Source organism: Rhipicephalus microplus, chromosome 1 (assembly GCF_043290135.1).
Source record: "Rhipicephalus microplus isolate Deutch F79 chromosome 1, USDA_Rmic, whole genome shotgun sequence".
NCBI classification, from domain to species: Eukaryota; Metazoa; Arthropoda; class Arachnida; order Ixodida; family Ixodidae; genus Rhipicephalus; species Rhipicephalus microplus.
Window position 1 is genome coordinate 226,160,976 of NC_134700.1, and position 16,214 is coordinate 226,177,189.

At 45.9% G+C, this 16,214-nt stretch overlaps 1 protein-coding gene across 7 annotated transcripts in view; it reads right to left on the reverse strand.

Annotated features, from left to right (window-relative positions):
- Nucleotides 1–172: 172 nt before the first annotated feature.
- The window catches only part of LOC119159598 (Tousled-like kinase), a 157,584-nt gene continuing 141,542 nt past the window's right edge, over nucleotides 173–16,214 (reverse strand). For all 7 annotated transcript variants that reach the window (XM_075891460.1, XM_075891461.1, XM_037412403.2 and 4 more), the window contains 4 exons: nucleotides 14,436–14,605; nucleotides 9,525–9,775; nucleotides 7,459–7,566; nucleotides 173–3,504 (listed from right to left, as the gene is read on the reverse strand). In XM_075891460.1, coding sequence (XP_075747575.1) covers nucleotides 3,373–3,504; nucleotides 7,459–7,566; nucleotides 9,525–9,775; nucleotides 14,436–14,605 — 661 coding nt within the window. In that variant the 3' untranslated portion in view covers nucleotides 173–3,372. The remainder of the gene's footprint in view (nucleotides 3,505–7,458; nucleotides 7,567–9,524; nucleotides 9,776–14,435; nucleotides 14,606–16,214) is intronic.

Sequence of the window (16,214 nt, forward strand, 5' to 3'; positions counted from 1 at the left end):
AACTGGCCTCACACAATAGTTGTGTATTACTACCACAATTTTTTTACAAGATAAAAGTAAAAAAAGTTCACTCACCTTTATAAGCATGTCCAAGAGATCGCAGTATTGCGAGTATTGCACATTATGCAAGGTAAAGCACAGTGCAGACCACAAGAAAAAAAAAAAGCACAACTATTGGTTCAGCATCTCTTTTTCTTCCTCGTTTTTACTGGGCAAAACTTAAAAATAAATAAACACAGAAGCATCCCCACAGCCAAATTTCAGAGATGGCTGCTTCTGTGTCGGCTTAAGTCCTTCCACTCCCAACAAAAACACTCGGCATGCCCCTGGCATCATCACGATGGTGGCAGCCATCAGTCTTCAAGCAGTCAAAGCGGCAACACTAAGCAGTCCGTCCGTCCCGACCTGCTTGTTTTTCACTTTTTTTTTTCCTTTAAAAAAAAAATGTCTCTGCTATGTACCAACAAGCCCAAATCAGAGAAAAGGGAGAGAGTAGGTGGGAACAGCTTGCACACACACACACGCACACACTGCTTTGTACACACTTCTTCAGCGAAGCACTTCCTTTTCTTCATCTTTTCTTTTCTCTCTCTTTCATTCGTGCACAATGTGCAACAGCAGAAATTGAAGAGTAATTAACATATTTCCGCAACTCCCACAAGCCAGAGTGTGATGCCGTGCTTGTGCTGGAGAGCAGATATGGGAGGGGGGGAGAGTAACGAGGAAAACATCTATTAACAGAAAGTCTCTTTGTTTCCTCAGCTGCAACTTGGCAGAACAGAAAGGAGAAGGCAGCTGATGACACTGGTAGCGATGACGATGGTCGTGATCCACATGCTCTCTGGCAAGTCCATCCCATGAGCTCCATAACCTCGACAGCAGCACAGCGTGTGCCGAGATGTCGCTTCTACCGGCAGTATAGAAAGTCATCACAGAGTAGTAGTAGTAGTATAGACACAGGCAAGAAGTGCCACTGTTCATATTGTGTAGATATCAACTACTGGTGTGTAGAGGGCATGAGGGGAAGGGGGGGATGAAGGACAGAGGGGCTTGACTAGAAAGTGTGCTCCCCAAGTTGACTCAACATCACACGTGCACAAAAAAAAAAAAGAGACAGGCGAATGAATAGTTTCTTGGGAAGTCAATTTCTAAAACGATACAACTTCAAACAGAAAAAAGCATCTAGTCTGTTCAACAGATTTAACCAACAAGCCTGCATTGCTCCCAGAGCGAGAAAGTAAAGAAAGAACATAGGCTTTCATGATAAGTTCATGAATTTTAGAAGAATGCACTAACAATACGTTCCCTGCTACACAATGCTTCTTGACATGTCCTTTCAACAAAAGCATAAAATCTACTGTGTCCACCAGTCCTCACTACATTCCTGTACACGCACAATTGAAGAAGAAAAACAATGTCCTGAAAAAAGAAATACTAAAAAAAATTGAACACATTTACAAGAAACACTTTTCACAAGCCACGATAACATGCTCTCATTACTTAAGAAAAAAAAAAAAGTAAGGAGCTCGTGGGATGGGCCATTAGTACAGTCTTCAAACAACAGCATTTTCAGACAACAATGCATTGCAAGGTTCCACACACAGTGGCAATATTAAGGATACTAGTAAAAAAGAGAGTGGAACAAAAATATTAGGATGAGGCAGTTAACATACATCCACGGCCACGACGGAAGCCATAACCCAGTGTCAATATTCCTAATGACAAGAAAGAAAAGAAATTTGTGCATACAACACAGACTCCACGATGCTCTAGGTTTTGTTCAAAAAAGGAAGGGGCTTAACCTTACTCACAGCACTAGGCACCTTGTCTTGCAAACTACAACGGTGAAGGTAATTGTGGAGTTTTTGCAAGACCATAATTGACACTTCTTTTTTTTGTGTGTGCGGTTGATCTTTCTTTTCAAAGAACAAGCTGCAAAGCATACTCTAAAAGATATTGCAGCCAAGAACAGGAAAAAAAAAAAAAACAGGCAGACGTGTAACAGCTGCTACTTTACATTCCCCATTAAACGAAACTCATAACTCTATACACTGAAAAACACAGCATATTAAGGCCACATTTACTTTTTTTTGATTTTGAAAGGACACTTCATTGTCTGCACAAAACTATCTTAAAGAGAAAGAGAAAAGAAAACACTTTCGTAATGGCTTATCACTGAACATGAGAGACACCCCATGCTACTGCTGAAATAATGAAATGGCAACACCAAAAGGTAATGCAATGAAATAATGGACTCTTCAAAAGACTGGGTTCATCTCATGACACCAGAAGGAAAATGCAGCAATCTTTCAGAATGAGGGGAATATCATTGCCTTGGTTGTTATACTGTTTGCCTCCATGCAATCATTCCTATTAATTAACCACTGCTAGGCAACTTTCAGCTGTGGCTCAACTGATAATCACTAAAGAAACCCAGGGCTCCGAATTCATAGGGAACCATACACCATTACATACTTTTCTCCAAACTTTCTTGCAATGACTTCACAATATTTAGAGCACCAGAAATTTTAAATTTCACTTCATTCACAAAGTGAGCCCCGCTATTTCATCTCTTTTTTCAATTAGAAAATTAAGTGTCCATGGTAATGACAACTGAAGGGGGAAGAGGGGTGAAAAGAAAGAAAGGCAGATATCCCAATAAGCACAGAGTAATGGTCGTTCAATCAATCTTACTCAGCACAACTCGCAGTCACTGCGAGTAGTTGGCAGCGCATGTCTCATGATAGGAAAGATGGGAGTAGAGAGCAGGTAGATTTGACATGGGTGTAGAGTTGTGAAGGGGAGTGGATGAGGAGGAAAAGAAAAAGTACAGAAAGAGAAGGCAAATCCCCTCATTGATACATGCCTATTCACACACAAGCACGCCCACACAACACCGACGCTGGATGCGTCGCGAGAGGGAGCGCACGAGCAGCGAGAAAATACGGTGGCAGAGAGAAGCGGTGTAGGGAGGGAAAGAGCAAGGACATGCTGTGCCACAAGTCCAGGCCACAAGTCCAGTCCACATGTCCCTTCCCTCTGCCAACATAGTGTCAAACATGCTTCCCCAGCTGTGGCACACGTGTCTCGCGTGCCTCACTGCCCTGGCAAGGAACACACACCGTCTCTGCCTAGTCACGCGCAGGATCCCCCGGAACAACAGCAACAACAAACTGCCGGGGGAAGGGGGGGTGCCGCTCCGGGAGCAGTGCACGACCTGTCGCCGATTTGGTTTTCGCTCTCATCTGGTGGTGGTGACGGTGGTGGCAGCACGCTTGCCCAATGTGTCCCCGCTGCACTTCTTTCTCTTTTATATGCTTCATCTCTGTTCCAGCTAGTTTCAAAGGTATTTCCTTAGGCCAACGATGTTTGCTACGACTTGTCTGAAACACTGGCCTGCCGCCCATGTTTTGAATAGTTCGGTTTCAGGTACTCCTCGTTGGACAAGCTGAACACGTCAATGCGATCTTCCTTGCGGTACTGTAAGCAGCGGCGGATGAATTGCTGCAACAGGAGAAAAATTGGGGGGGGGGGGGGAGAAAGGTGGAAAAAAGAAGAGAAGACATGACTCTTTCAGCATTATGTTTCTCAATTTTAGTTTCAAATGCATTTTAAGGAAATTAATTTATTAAAGCTAGGCAAGTATTACTTATGAGTGTTCCATACTAACATGCATACTTCCTTTTCATTTTCACTGCGACATCTCCCCGCCGTAAACTGCTGCATGCATCACTCTGTGCAGGCATTGCCTGCATGTATTACAACCTTTTCAAATGTTCTTTCAGCTGCTGTAACAAGATTGCATGTTATATCTATAGATGTTACGTGTTATATCTATAGATGAGATGACCGAGAACTGCACTCATTATCACTGTTCGCCAAATAATCAGTTCAGTCTTAAACTTACGCCTTACTTTTTACCATCACAACAATGTGACAACAGGTAGAAGATTGTATACACAACTCTGAGAGTTGAAGTGCTCGCTAAATTATTCTAAAAATTTGCGCAGATGTGGTCTTTTACTGTAAGTTAAGGGGAGACGCGGGTCGAAAAGTCGCGTTTTTTTTCCAAATTTCACCTTTTCTGTTTTTTGTTGCTTTATCATCTTTATACATTATATTTTGACATCTGAAAATATCACAGCGAAATAAGCATCAGAAGTCAGTGAAAAACGCGTCTGAGTGAGCGGCAGTGACGCGCGGCATCACGAAATTTACACAAAACGGGCTGCTGTTCGCGTGCTCGCGGGGCCGCGAAGAGAGCTGTCCGCCATATTGCGGCCGCTGGCTCGTGTAGAGTTGTCCTTACTCTCCACGATCCCGGTTCTTGAAGTCTCGTACGTTCACGAAAAATCTAAAAAAAAAGCAACAAAAACAGTCTTTTCCCGCCGTTTCAAACCGCGCGCCACTAACGCAGGGCCGCCATTGGCTGACAGCACCCGTGTTTTCTTGCCGTAGTTCGCTTCACTGTTTTCCGGAGTTATTTTTCGCTGTTTTCGTGCGATGGCAAGCCCGAAAAAGGCCGTTGCCGACCATCGGAAATACAGAAGTAAGAACAAGTTCAGAGGGAAGCGGCGGAGGACGTACAAGAAAGCCACCGCCAACGAAAATGTCCGCGACGGGCCAGCGGCCGGTAGGCCTAACATCGACCACGGCAACGTCGACCATGGCAACTGCGACGACGAGATCAACGCTGCAGTGAATTTTGTGAGTGCATCGCAGAAAAAGATCGCGTTATTCGAAAACGACGTCAGGCCGAATGCCGATCGTGCCGAAAGCGTAGTGCTGTGCGAGTTGGGTGCATTGACGGCCGTCGTCGCAGGCGCGGCATGCCCCGTTTGTCACGAGAGTAAACTCGCAGTTCGGGCACCGAATAAAAAGCGGAAAGGCCTTTCGGCGTTTCTGGCGCTACACTGCGAGAATGCGGAGTGCTCGGAGAGCATCCTTTCGTCCGCGTACTCGTCGAAGCGGGTCGCGTCAGATGGCGGCCGCGGTGCAAGCAGAAGCTACGACAGCGGGAGTTCGCGTGACGCCTTTGCCGTGAACCTGAAAGTGGTGCTTGCAGCGCGTGCCGTCGGTATCGGGCATGACCAACTTTCACGATTTTGTGCAGTAGTTGGATTGCCAAACCCTATGCACCATAAGACCTTCCATGCTATCGGCAAAAAGATTCACAGTGCGGCAGTGAAGGCTGTTTGTGAAAACATGCAAAGGGCACGCAGCGTCACCAAAGAGGTGGCTGGTAACAGTGACGTGCCAGTCATGTTTGACGGCACATGGCAAAAAAGAGGCCACAAAAGCCACAATGGTGTGGGAACTGTAGTGTCCTTGGACACTGGTTTGTGCCTGGACTATGAAGTGCTTTCCAACTTCTGCCTGGCGTGCAGTTTGCATAACGACATGGGAGGCGATGAAGAAACATGGCAGGCGTTTCATCATCCCGTTTGTGAGAAGAATTGCGACTGTTCTTCGCATGCCATGGAGGCCGAAGCTGCAGTGCGCATTTGGCAGAGGACTGTGGACTATGAGACACCCCTGCGGTTCACCATCTTCCTAAGCGATGGAGACAGCAAGGCCTACAACGGGGTCTGTGATGCCAACGTGTACCCTGACACTCCAATTGAAAAAGAGGAGTGCACCAACCACGTGGCGAAACGTCTGGGCACCGGCCTGCGGAAGCTGCCAACGCCACTTCCACGAGGGGAGAAGCTGAAGGAGACCACCATCCAGAAGCTTCAAACTTACTTTCAGGTGGCCATTGTGAACAATCGGGGAAATGTCCACAAGATGTACACTGCCATATGGGCCTCATGTTTGCACTCGTGCTCAACAGACGGTGCTGGAAGTCACAAGTTCTGTCCTGCAGGCCCAGACTCGTGGTGCAAGCACCGACGTGCTGAGGCGCAGGGCCAGCCTGCACCGTGCCACACCCCCCTCCTGACCAAGGCCCAGGGTTTGGCAGTCCTCCCAATCTACAAGCGTCTCTCAGATGCGAAGCTGCTTGCCCGGTGCCTCCACGGCAAGACACAGAACGCGGCCGAGTCCCTGAACAGCAAAATATGGCTGCTGTGTCCAAAGACCCGGTTTGCTTCCCGGACTGCTGTGGAAACAGCCACAGCCATTGCAGTCCTGTGGTTCAACCGGGGCCACGCGAGCTTTGAAAAGGTGCTGGAAGAGCTTGGGGTGCTTCCTTCGGAGGCCCTGGTTACCCTCAGCGACCGCCGAGACAGCATGCGCATGCACAAGATGAATGTGCGTCAGACCGCTGAGGCGAGGGCACACCGTCGCAGTGCAGCCAAGAGGGCCCGGGTGGAAGAGTCCTGCCGCACCAGCCGGGAAGGGAAAACCTACGGTGCTGGAGAGTTTTAGACAACTGATATTCCCTCTGGACATGTGTGTATGTGTTCAGCACAAGTTTCGTGCTACTGCGTTTTTCATTTTTGTAAATACAGACTTTCAAACTTTCAAACGCGTTTTTCTCATTTCGCAATTTTGGCCAATTTGCATTTTTTGCGGGAAGTGTTTCGGGCACTTAGAATGGTCATACGACGACGAAATTTGGCACACACATTGAGGAGAGTGCGTAGGGTGCCGATATCTACTTGAATCAGCACAACCTATCAGCTGTAAATATCTATTAATAAATTTAATGGTGGTCGAGTGGAAAAAAAAGGGTACTTTGCTACACAGATGTTTTTTTCATAGTTTCAAAGTTGGAGCACAATTTCTAGCTAGATATCGGCACTCTATGGCTAATAGGGAGCAAAAGGAGCCATTGAACAACTCTCTGCATGAACATTTAGTATGCGCGAAAGTTCCCGGAAAACTTATCAAGTTTCACCATTACTTGAAACACAACTCCCAAACTATTGCACTTATGTAAAAACTGATTACAGATTTGGAATCAGGAGGAAAAACTGCATCAGTGGTCCAATTTCTGAAGCTCTAAGTTGAATAACAAAAAAAAAGTGCTTTCGAGGAGCGTCTCCCCTTAAGTACAAAATATCGAGCTACCTGGTGGCACAGTAAAACCTCATAACTAAGATTTCATGATTGTGAGAAAGAAGTATGCATTACTGAACATATTAAGACAACAATGAACAAATGCCATCAACGCACTTTCTTGGCATTTTGCATAAAAGCAGCATGTAAGCTGTAATTCTCGTCGTATCTCGACACTTCCTTTTCACTGTTACTACAGCACAAAACCTATATTTTCACTAAACATGTGCGCACGATAGCAATTAATCTTGCGAATATAAGAGTGTAAATAACAGTGGCCATTAAAATGCTGTCTACACATGATGAACAACACAGCTGCCGAATTTCACGAATGATGAAGCAAGTCAGCAACACTATTCGTCAGTTGGCTTAACTGCTGTGGGTACTAAAACTAAAGCTTTTGTAACAGTGTTGCTAATGACTGAACATAACCCACGCCATGATGCAATGCCTCACCTTAGCCTCATTACTGACAGCAGGCTTCGCGGGAAACTCCACATCCGTTGCTTTCAAAATTGTGTTTTCTTCCAATATTGTTGCCTGGGACTGATTGTGGCCAAACGGCTGCAAATGAATAAGAGCAGGGCGAGGAAATCGCAACATGAAGGATAATAAACAAGGCTACTATCAGCAACTGGAACAGCAAATAACCAATTAGAGCACTGTTATACACCCAAGCACATAAAAGTGTGAACTGTAGCTGCTCCATAGCCCAATGCATCTAATGAAGTCTTAATTATGCCCTTATTTTATTTGCAAGAGTATGGAAAACAAAATGCACTGGAGTTGTTTTGAAAATGCAGAGCATGATTTAAAGCTGATAATGCATGTTGAGGGCACGAACTGCTAAACGTGTTACTAAAGTAGCAACACTGCACAGTCGAGGAAACACTTTTTTCCTTGCTGAAAGGTTACACATGCATAGAAATGAGTACAGACAATTATCTACTTCACTGCCTCCTGTAGCTACCCAAAGACAATTATCTACTTCACTGCCTCACGTAGCTACCCAAAGATACACAGCCTATGCAGACCTCACTGTTCATTACAGTGCAAGTGAGTCTCTCATAGTAGCTTGTGTTCGCAATAACCACAGGCATAACAGCAAGATAATGCAGTAAAGATCTGATGCTCAAGACACAAATGAGTTTATTCATGATGTTTAATATGGCACCCTCTAAAAGATATCACAATGTGAAACCGAATAGGCATTTGGCACATCCTGCATTATATACTGCAACCCTTATGTATTAGGAGGTGAAACAAATGTCCTATGAAATCTGTACCATTGGTAATGCAAAGAATGTTTACACAGTGGAACCTCGATTACACGACTTTCAGGGAACCGTGCAGAAACATCGTATAATCCGGGCTTTATAATTGAAAAACTAAGATTACAGGCAGCGACACTCAGCCTTGCCCAAAAAAGTGTACAGACCACCTAAATAAAGCACATAGCATGACCCTGCACTTCTCCAACAAAGGTGGACTAAATTATTCTTGAGAAAGACAGCTGTGCATTCAACTGAAAGAGGTGCGAGTGAATTTATATTCTCAACTTATGGCCAGTATACACGTACATTGAACCTTTTATTTCAAGGAGGCATACCATATCTGCCTCACTATTTTAGGGGCATATCAATTTTTATTTCGCACCTGCGAAAGTTTAGTAGGTGTTAGATTGAAGTAAAAAAGGCAATTTTTTTCTCAGACAGTGTTAGAGAGTCATTGCACAATGCGGAATCGGGGGAAAATTACGTCACATAACTGAATTTAACAAAACAATATTCCTATGCGCCGTTTAACTGGAACCGAGCCGATTTATCGTAAAATGTGGGCTGTTGCAAAACTGCGGAACGTATAACTGAGGCTCTGCTGTAACTTTACTTGGAAGCATGTGGCTTGTTATTTATTTTTTGCCATGACGAGCTACTAGCCTCTATCCCTTACGTTGAAGGTATGGTTAAATGAGAATTAGTTTCATCATATGGTGAAAACATGACTGACAAGACATTTTTTTTTTTAGCCCCACTCCTTTTGGCCTAATTGTTTATCGAACATGATAGTGCGACTGGCCTTAGCTTTTTCCTAAGGCTGCTTTTGACCCAAGCACACCAGAAAAATGGTGACAGCCACCAGGATCATGGTAGTTGCATGACAAACCTGTTTGCAATATAAACATGATGAATAGGACAATATAAGATTTCCCCTGAAATGGTAGACTACACCATATGAAAGCTTTACAGCATATTTTCACAAGAGGAGGGGAGTAGTGTCATTTATCAAACACTTCATGGTGAAACTAGATGCTGAGAATTGAAGGTGCCACCACGACTATGAGGTACAACATTGGGCCTATTGATACGGGTGATAAAAGTTCGGGCAGCAATGAGCTTAATCATAGGTGTGCATTTCGAGACTATCACCTAGTTTGGAATCGTGCCATCCATGCTGAGATGCTGGGTCAGAAACATTGTTCATAGACCTAAAAAGAACACATTATGGGAGCAGGGAACACCAACCTTCTTGCCATAGAGGCACTGATAGAAGATGACACCGACACTCCAGACATCAACCTTGGACGAGATCTTAGGTGGCGTCTTGCCCACTACAAAACACTCAGGTGGCAAGTACCAATAGGTGCCAGCACCCTGCGATGTTAGGTCCATCCCGTACTCTGGGCTGTAGTTGTCATCATCCATTATCTTGCTGAGACCAAAGTCTGTGATCTTGATCTCTCCACTTAGACTGCCACTTCCCAGGAGGATGTTACCTGCACATACATTATTGAAGATGCAATGACCAGACAAAAGAAAATCACCATTACAAATAAAAGAGGAAATCGACAAACTCTTGTGCTCATAAGTGGCTTCACAGACACCAATTGCGTGTCCCATAAAGAATGACTGGGTACGGCATTCTAGCACATTAAATACTGAACCTAACACCCAAATGCTAAATTCTTGTAATAGGAACACTATTGTAATACTAGAACCACAAATGTTTGCTCAAAGCATCGAGCGATTTGTTCTCTGTACCACCGCAAAAAATGCTACCCATAAGAATACGATCGCAGCAACGTCGGGAAAAATTATTCGGCATGCCAGAGATAGCTGTGGCGTGTTGTTTCTGGCATGTGACCATGAGTAACGGAAAAAAAGAAGAAAAAGAAGAGAGATCTCCAGCTGCATGTACAGAGCTTCAACATTTACCGTATATACTCGTGTAAGGGCCGCACTTTTTTTTCGAAAATTTTGCTAGGTGCGGCCCTTACACGAATCAGGCCGATTTAGTACAGGCAGTACAGGCCAAAGGTCTGTACTGTTTATGCAACAGTAGCAGAGTGCAAGAGTCACAAATGACATGCCAGAAATGTTTTTATTCGGATTCCATTTCGCTGTCCTCGTTCTCGGAGGAGCTCGCCTCGGCGTCCGCGTCTTCCCAGAGACGGTCATCTTCGGTGCCGTTCATGGAGTTCGAAATTCCCGTTACCTTGAAGCTTTTAGCAACTACTTCTACTGACATGGCACGCCACGCATTCAAAATCCATTCACACACCTGTTGGAGCGACGCCCGCTTCAGCCGTCCTGTAGGGGTCTTCTCGTGGACGCCTCCAGCCATCCATTCAGAGTAACATCGGCGAAATTCCACTTTGAATGGTCTGTTGACGCATACGTCGAGCGGCTGCAGCACACTCGTCAGGCCACCGGGAATGACGGCCAAGTCCGTACGAGTTGCGGCAACTCGGTTCTTGACGCGGTCGGTCAAGTGGCCCCTAAAGCTGTCCAAAACAAGGAGGGCTTTCCGTTGTAACAGCCCTCCAGGTCTGTTTGCCCAGACGGTCTTAATCCAGTCAACGACCAGTTCCTCGGACATCCAGCCCTTCTCTTGCGCACGTACGACGATTCCCTGAGGGAACTTCTCTTTTGGGAGAGTCTTCCTTTTAAATACGACGTACGGCGGAAGCCTCCTGCCGTCTGCCGTGATGCACAACATCACAGTGCACCTTTGGCGTTCTGCACCAGTCGTGCGCACAGACACACTTTTCGCACCTTTTAAATCCACTGTGGTGCTTTCCGGTGCATCGAACCACACAGGTGTCTGGTCCGCATTCCCAATTTGGGACAGGTCGTATTCATGCTCCCTCCTGAGAGCATTCACGAAGCGATGAAACTTAATGACGTGGTCTTCGTACTCGCGCGGCAGTTTTTGGCAAATCGTCGTTCGGCGCCGAATAGAAAGCTGGTTACGGTTCATAAACCGCGTAGCCCAGCCCCGACTTGCCTTGAATTGTGCCGGGGGTATTTCCATGTGGCGAGCGATGCTGAGGGCTTTGACGCGTATCATGTCAGTCGATACGGCGTAGCCGTCCCTTCGTGTGTCGACGACGTAGTTGACGAGCTCGCTTTCGAGTTGCGGGTACTTGCACTTTTTCCCGCGAAACGCCTTTCGGCTCCTGTTAGTAGCGGCGAGGGCATCTTTCTGATTCATCCAGTAACGCACGCGCTTCTCATCGACGTCGTACTTTCGTCCAGCTTCCCGCTTCCCGTGCTCCTCGGCATAGTCAATCACTTGCAGCTTACCGTATATACTCGTGTAAGGGCCGCACTTTTTTTTCGAAAATTTTGCTAGGTGCGGCCCTTACACGAATCAGGCCGATTTAGTACAGGCAGTACAGGCCAAAGGTCTGTACTGTTTATGCAACAGTAGCAGAGTGCAAGAGTCACAAATGACATGCCAGAAATGTTTTTATTCGGATTCCATTTCGCTGTCCTCGTTCTCGGAGGAGCTCGCCTCGGCGTCCGCGTCTTCCCAGAGACGGTCATCTTCGGTGCCGTTCATGGAGTTCGAAATTCCCGTTACCTTGAAGCTTTTAGCAACTACTTCTACTGACATGGCACGCCACGCATTCAAAATCCATTCACACACCTGTTGGAGCGACGCCCGCTTCAGCCGTCCTGTAGGGGTCTTCTCGTGGACGCCTCCAGCCATCCATTCAGAGTAACATCGGCGAAATTCCACTTTGAATGGTCTGTTGACGCATACGTCGAGCGGCTGCAGCACACTCGTCAGGCCACCGGGAATGACGGCCAAGTCCGTACGAGTTGCGGCAACTCGGTTCTTGACGCGGTCGGTCAAGTGGCCCCTAAAGCTGTCCAAAACAAGGAGGGCTTTCCGTTGTAACAGCCCTCCAGGTCTGTTTGCCCAGACGGTCTTAATCCAGTCAACGACCAGTTCCTCGGACATCCAGCCCTTCTCTTGCGCACGTACGACGATTCCCTGAGGGAACTTCTCTTTTGGGAGAGTCTTCCTTTTAAATACGACGTACGGCGGAAGCCTCCTGCCGTCTGCCGTGATGCACAACATCACAGTGCACCTTTGGCGTTCTGCACCAGTCGTGCGCACAGACACACTTTTCGCACCTTTTAAATCCACTGTGGTGCTTTCCGGTGCATCGAACCACACAGGTGTCTGGTCCGCATTCCCAATTTGGGACAGGTCGTATTCATGCTCCCTCCTGAGAGCATTCACGAAGCGATGAAACTTAATGACGTGGTCTTCGTACTCGCGCGGCAGTTTTTGGCAAATCGTCGTTCGGCGCCGAATAGAAAGCTGGTTACGGTTCATAAACCGCGTAGCCCAGCCCCGACTTGCCTTGAATTGTGCCGGGGGTATTTCCATGTGGCGAGCGATGCTGAGGGCTTTGACGCGTATCATGTCAGTCGATACGGCGTAGCCGTCCCTTCGTGTGTCGACGACGTAGTTGACGAGCTCGCTTTCGAGTTGCGGGTACTTGCACTTTTTCCCGCGAAACGCCTTTCGGCTCCTGTTAGTAGCGGCGAGGGCATCTTTCTGATTCATCCAGTAACGCACGCGCTTCTCATCGACGTCGTACTTTCGTCCAGCTTCCCGCTTCCCGTGCTCCTCGGCATAGTCAATCACTTGCAGCTTAAATGCTGCAGTGAATGATCTCAGATGCCGGCCCATCGTCCGTCACGTGCGCTGGCTTCTGCAGGGTTCACTACAACCAACAAAGTGACACCGACGACACCGATCTGAAGTCGCGCTGCCAACGTATCGACACGATGCTAGGAACGATGCCAACAAAGAGGCCGCACAAGGCAAATATGGCGGCGCGCTGTCAACAGCGTGGTCGGCGCGTCGGCGGAAGTAGAATAAAAGCGGAAAAGCGTGCAGCGCCATCTGGCTGTAAATGAACTAACTACACTTTTCTGGCGGGACATTTTGAACTTTTGTTTTTTTTTTTTTTCGAAATATCCGCTTTCAAAGTTGGGGTGCGGCCCTTACACGAGGGCGGCCCTTACACGAGTATATACGGTAGTTTGTCTCTAGCCAAGCTTCAGCATGCTCCTTCACGGCACCATGCAATTGGCGCACTCCAATTAGTCTGGTTATCGCATCTTCTCATGTATAACCGCCACCGCAGACTACGAACCGTGGGAGACAGAAGAACACATACCAGGATCGCATAGCTTCCTTCCTTGCATTACCATGAAGGCATGCCATGAAGCCACCTTGCACTTCAAAATTTGTGTACAACCTACACCTTTGATTTTAGCTCCAAATTTTCTGTATATTTTGTGCACGTTATACACGAGAAAGTGTGTTCTCATGATGTGTGGCCAAGCACATCTGCACTAGCGGCAGGTCAATGCAAAAGATAACGCATGCATTTGCAGATACCCAAGAACAAGTTATGATCAAATCTTCCAAACTTTTGTGGTCTATACATGGAATTTCACAGCAACCAAATTCTGCGACAATCAACATTTCGTGCGTGCCGCCATAAGTAGCGGTATTTGACTGTGCAAGTATGGCTGCCGTCGTCTAAAAGCTCAACAGGTAATCATTCAGAGCTGCTCATGACATTGCTGTGGCCCTGAGGAGCAGTAAATGATAATAAATGATAATATATGCTAGCTTTCTTTTTGATGCATGCTAACTTTCCCTATTTCCAAATTATGGATCATACAAACATCGGGTGAACACACGACATTGAATTTATATTCAATGCTTTACAGAGTGCTTTACCGATGCTTTACAGAGTGCAGCCATTCATCCAGCACCACTAAATGACCAAGAATTGCATGAGCAATCGCTAAACAGCATGCCCGTATTTTAGCATGTACGCTCCAACTTCGACATAACAAACACAGTTATAACAAATTATTAGTTATAACAAGTATTTGGATATAATGAAGTATTTTCACAACAAATGCGAGTTTGTTATGATGAGACTTAAGTGCATTCTAATCTCTCATGGAGCCTCAGGGCCATTTCGAGGCGAATACTACGTACACTATTCACAGGAGTACGTTTGAAGCTACGCAACAGTAAGAAGATCCGCTTACAAGTCAGATGCCACATAAGACTGCCTCGACAAATCGTGCAAGGGCTCGACAATCACTAACCCGGCTTGAGGTCGTAGTGTATGATGGGTGGCTTGATTTCATTGAGGTACTTGAGGGCGTGCACCACCTGCATGACGATGCAGCGTGCTTCTCGCTCAGGGATGCACTTGTGCTGCTTGAGGTAGAAGTCCAGGTCGTGCCCGTCACAGTACTCCAGCACTGTGCAAAAGCTGCTCAAACGACACAAAGCAGAGGACACAATGTGAGAGCCCCCACGTGCAAGAGACGCTAATCTGTAGAAAGAGAATATGCACACACACGCAGAGTGAAGTGCAAACTGCCTAAAAGGGCATTTAACTGGAATGAATAGAGTGGCGAGATCAAACGACACTAGTAATGCTAGAAAAAGGGCCCACACATTTCCCTCAGTTACTTCCATGATGTACCAGAGGCCCCAGTTTTTAATGACTAAGTGCTCAAGCATCTTAGCTTAACTTATAGTTGCCACGCTCTCTTGTCTTTTCAAAACTTAACGTAACTTATAGTCGCCACACTCTCTTATCTTTTCAAAAGAGGTAAATCAACAGCACTGCTGTTAAGGGCTGAAAGTGCACCGCCTAACAAAGGGTTTAGCAGACGAACAACATTAGTGCCATAAAGTTCCTGATGCGTCCCGATTTCGTATTAAAACTCCCGTTTACATCAGCGACCCTCGGGCACGAAACAGACACAACTTGCATTTACAAGCACATCGTACATTCTTCAATTAAAGGCCGTTCCTTACATTTGGGATATTGTTCTGGCTTGAGCAATACAACAAACGAACGAGTTATTTATGATGAAATGAAGCATAAACTTAGGGATTGTTTTCTTCGGTAGACACAATATTAACGAGAACTAAAAGTATAAAAGATGATATTAGTAGAAATTGTAATCTAAATGTGAAGAACGAAAAGTGGACGAATAGGTAATTTGCCGTCTGCAGAGACTGTACCTGCGACCTTCGTATAACGCACCCCCCCGATGCTCTACCAACTGAGCTACGGCGGTGGTCATCCCTCTTTTCACTCATAGAGTACATATATGTGCATTCAAACTTGGGAGTGTCAGTCAGGGCCGCCAGAAGCCATTTTGGCAGAAGAGGAGGACTTTTATTTTTTTACATTACCATTACAATTAAATAACATACCCTACACTTTCCTTGGCATCATCGTCTGTTCTCATAAAACAAGTTACCTATGTCATAAAATGTACTAATCAAGAAGCAGGCACCCCTTATGCATAAAAGCTCATCGCTAATTTCCTACACTTCATGTGACAGGGCATTTAGTATTTCTTTGCTTTATAGCTCATTCACCAATAAGGAATGTTTCCCTACAAGTACTACGACAAGTTGCACTGTATGAAAGAATACACAAATGAATTTCGTGCACTTTACGGCAAAGCTCAAAATAATTTTCAAAAAGGCTTACACAAAACATTGTGCCTATGTTTTTTCGCTAGGAAAAATGTGCTCTCAGACCAACACATGAAACTAAAAACAAAACAACCCTTTCACGCGATCTAGAAATATGATGATGCACGATGCAAAATCTTGTTAGTGCCTTTCCTTAGCCACGACCTGCAAAAGGTAGCAAACGAATTGCAACGATGGTCCTTGATGCCCAATTACTCAGGTCGAAGCCCTTGAACGTCACTGAAATGCCCCTTTGCTAAAGCATAAAGTAAGGGATTGGAGTGGCTACTTTGCTAAAGCCAAAGGTCACAGCGAAGTTATACTGTGACCATAGTAATTACTGTAATTTTCTCCAGCCTCAAAATGCTTTGTATAACAGTATC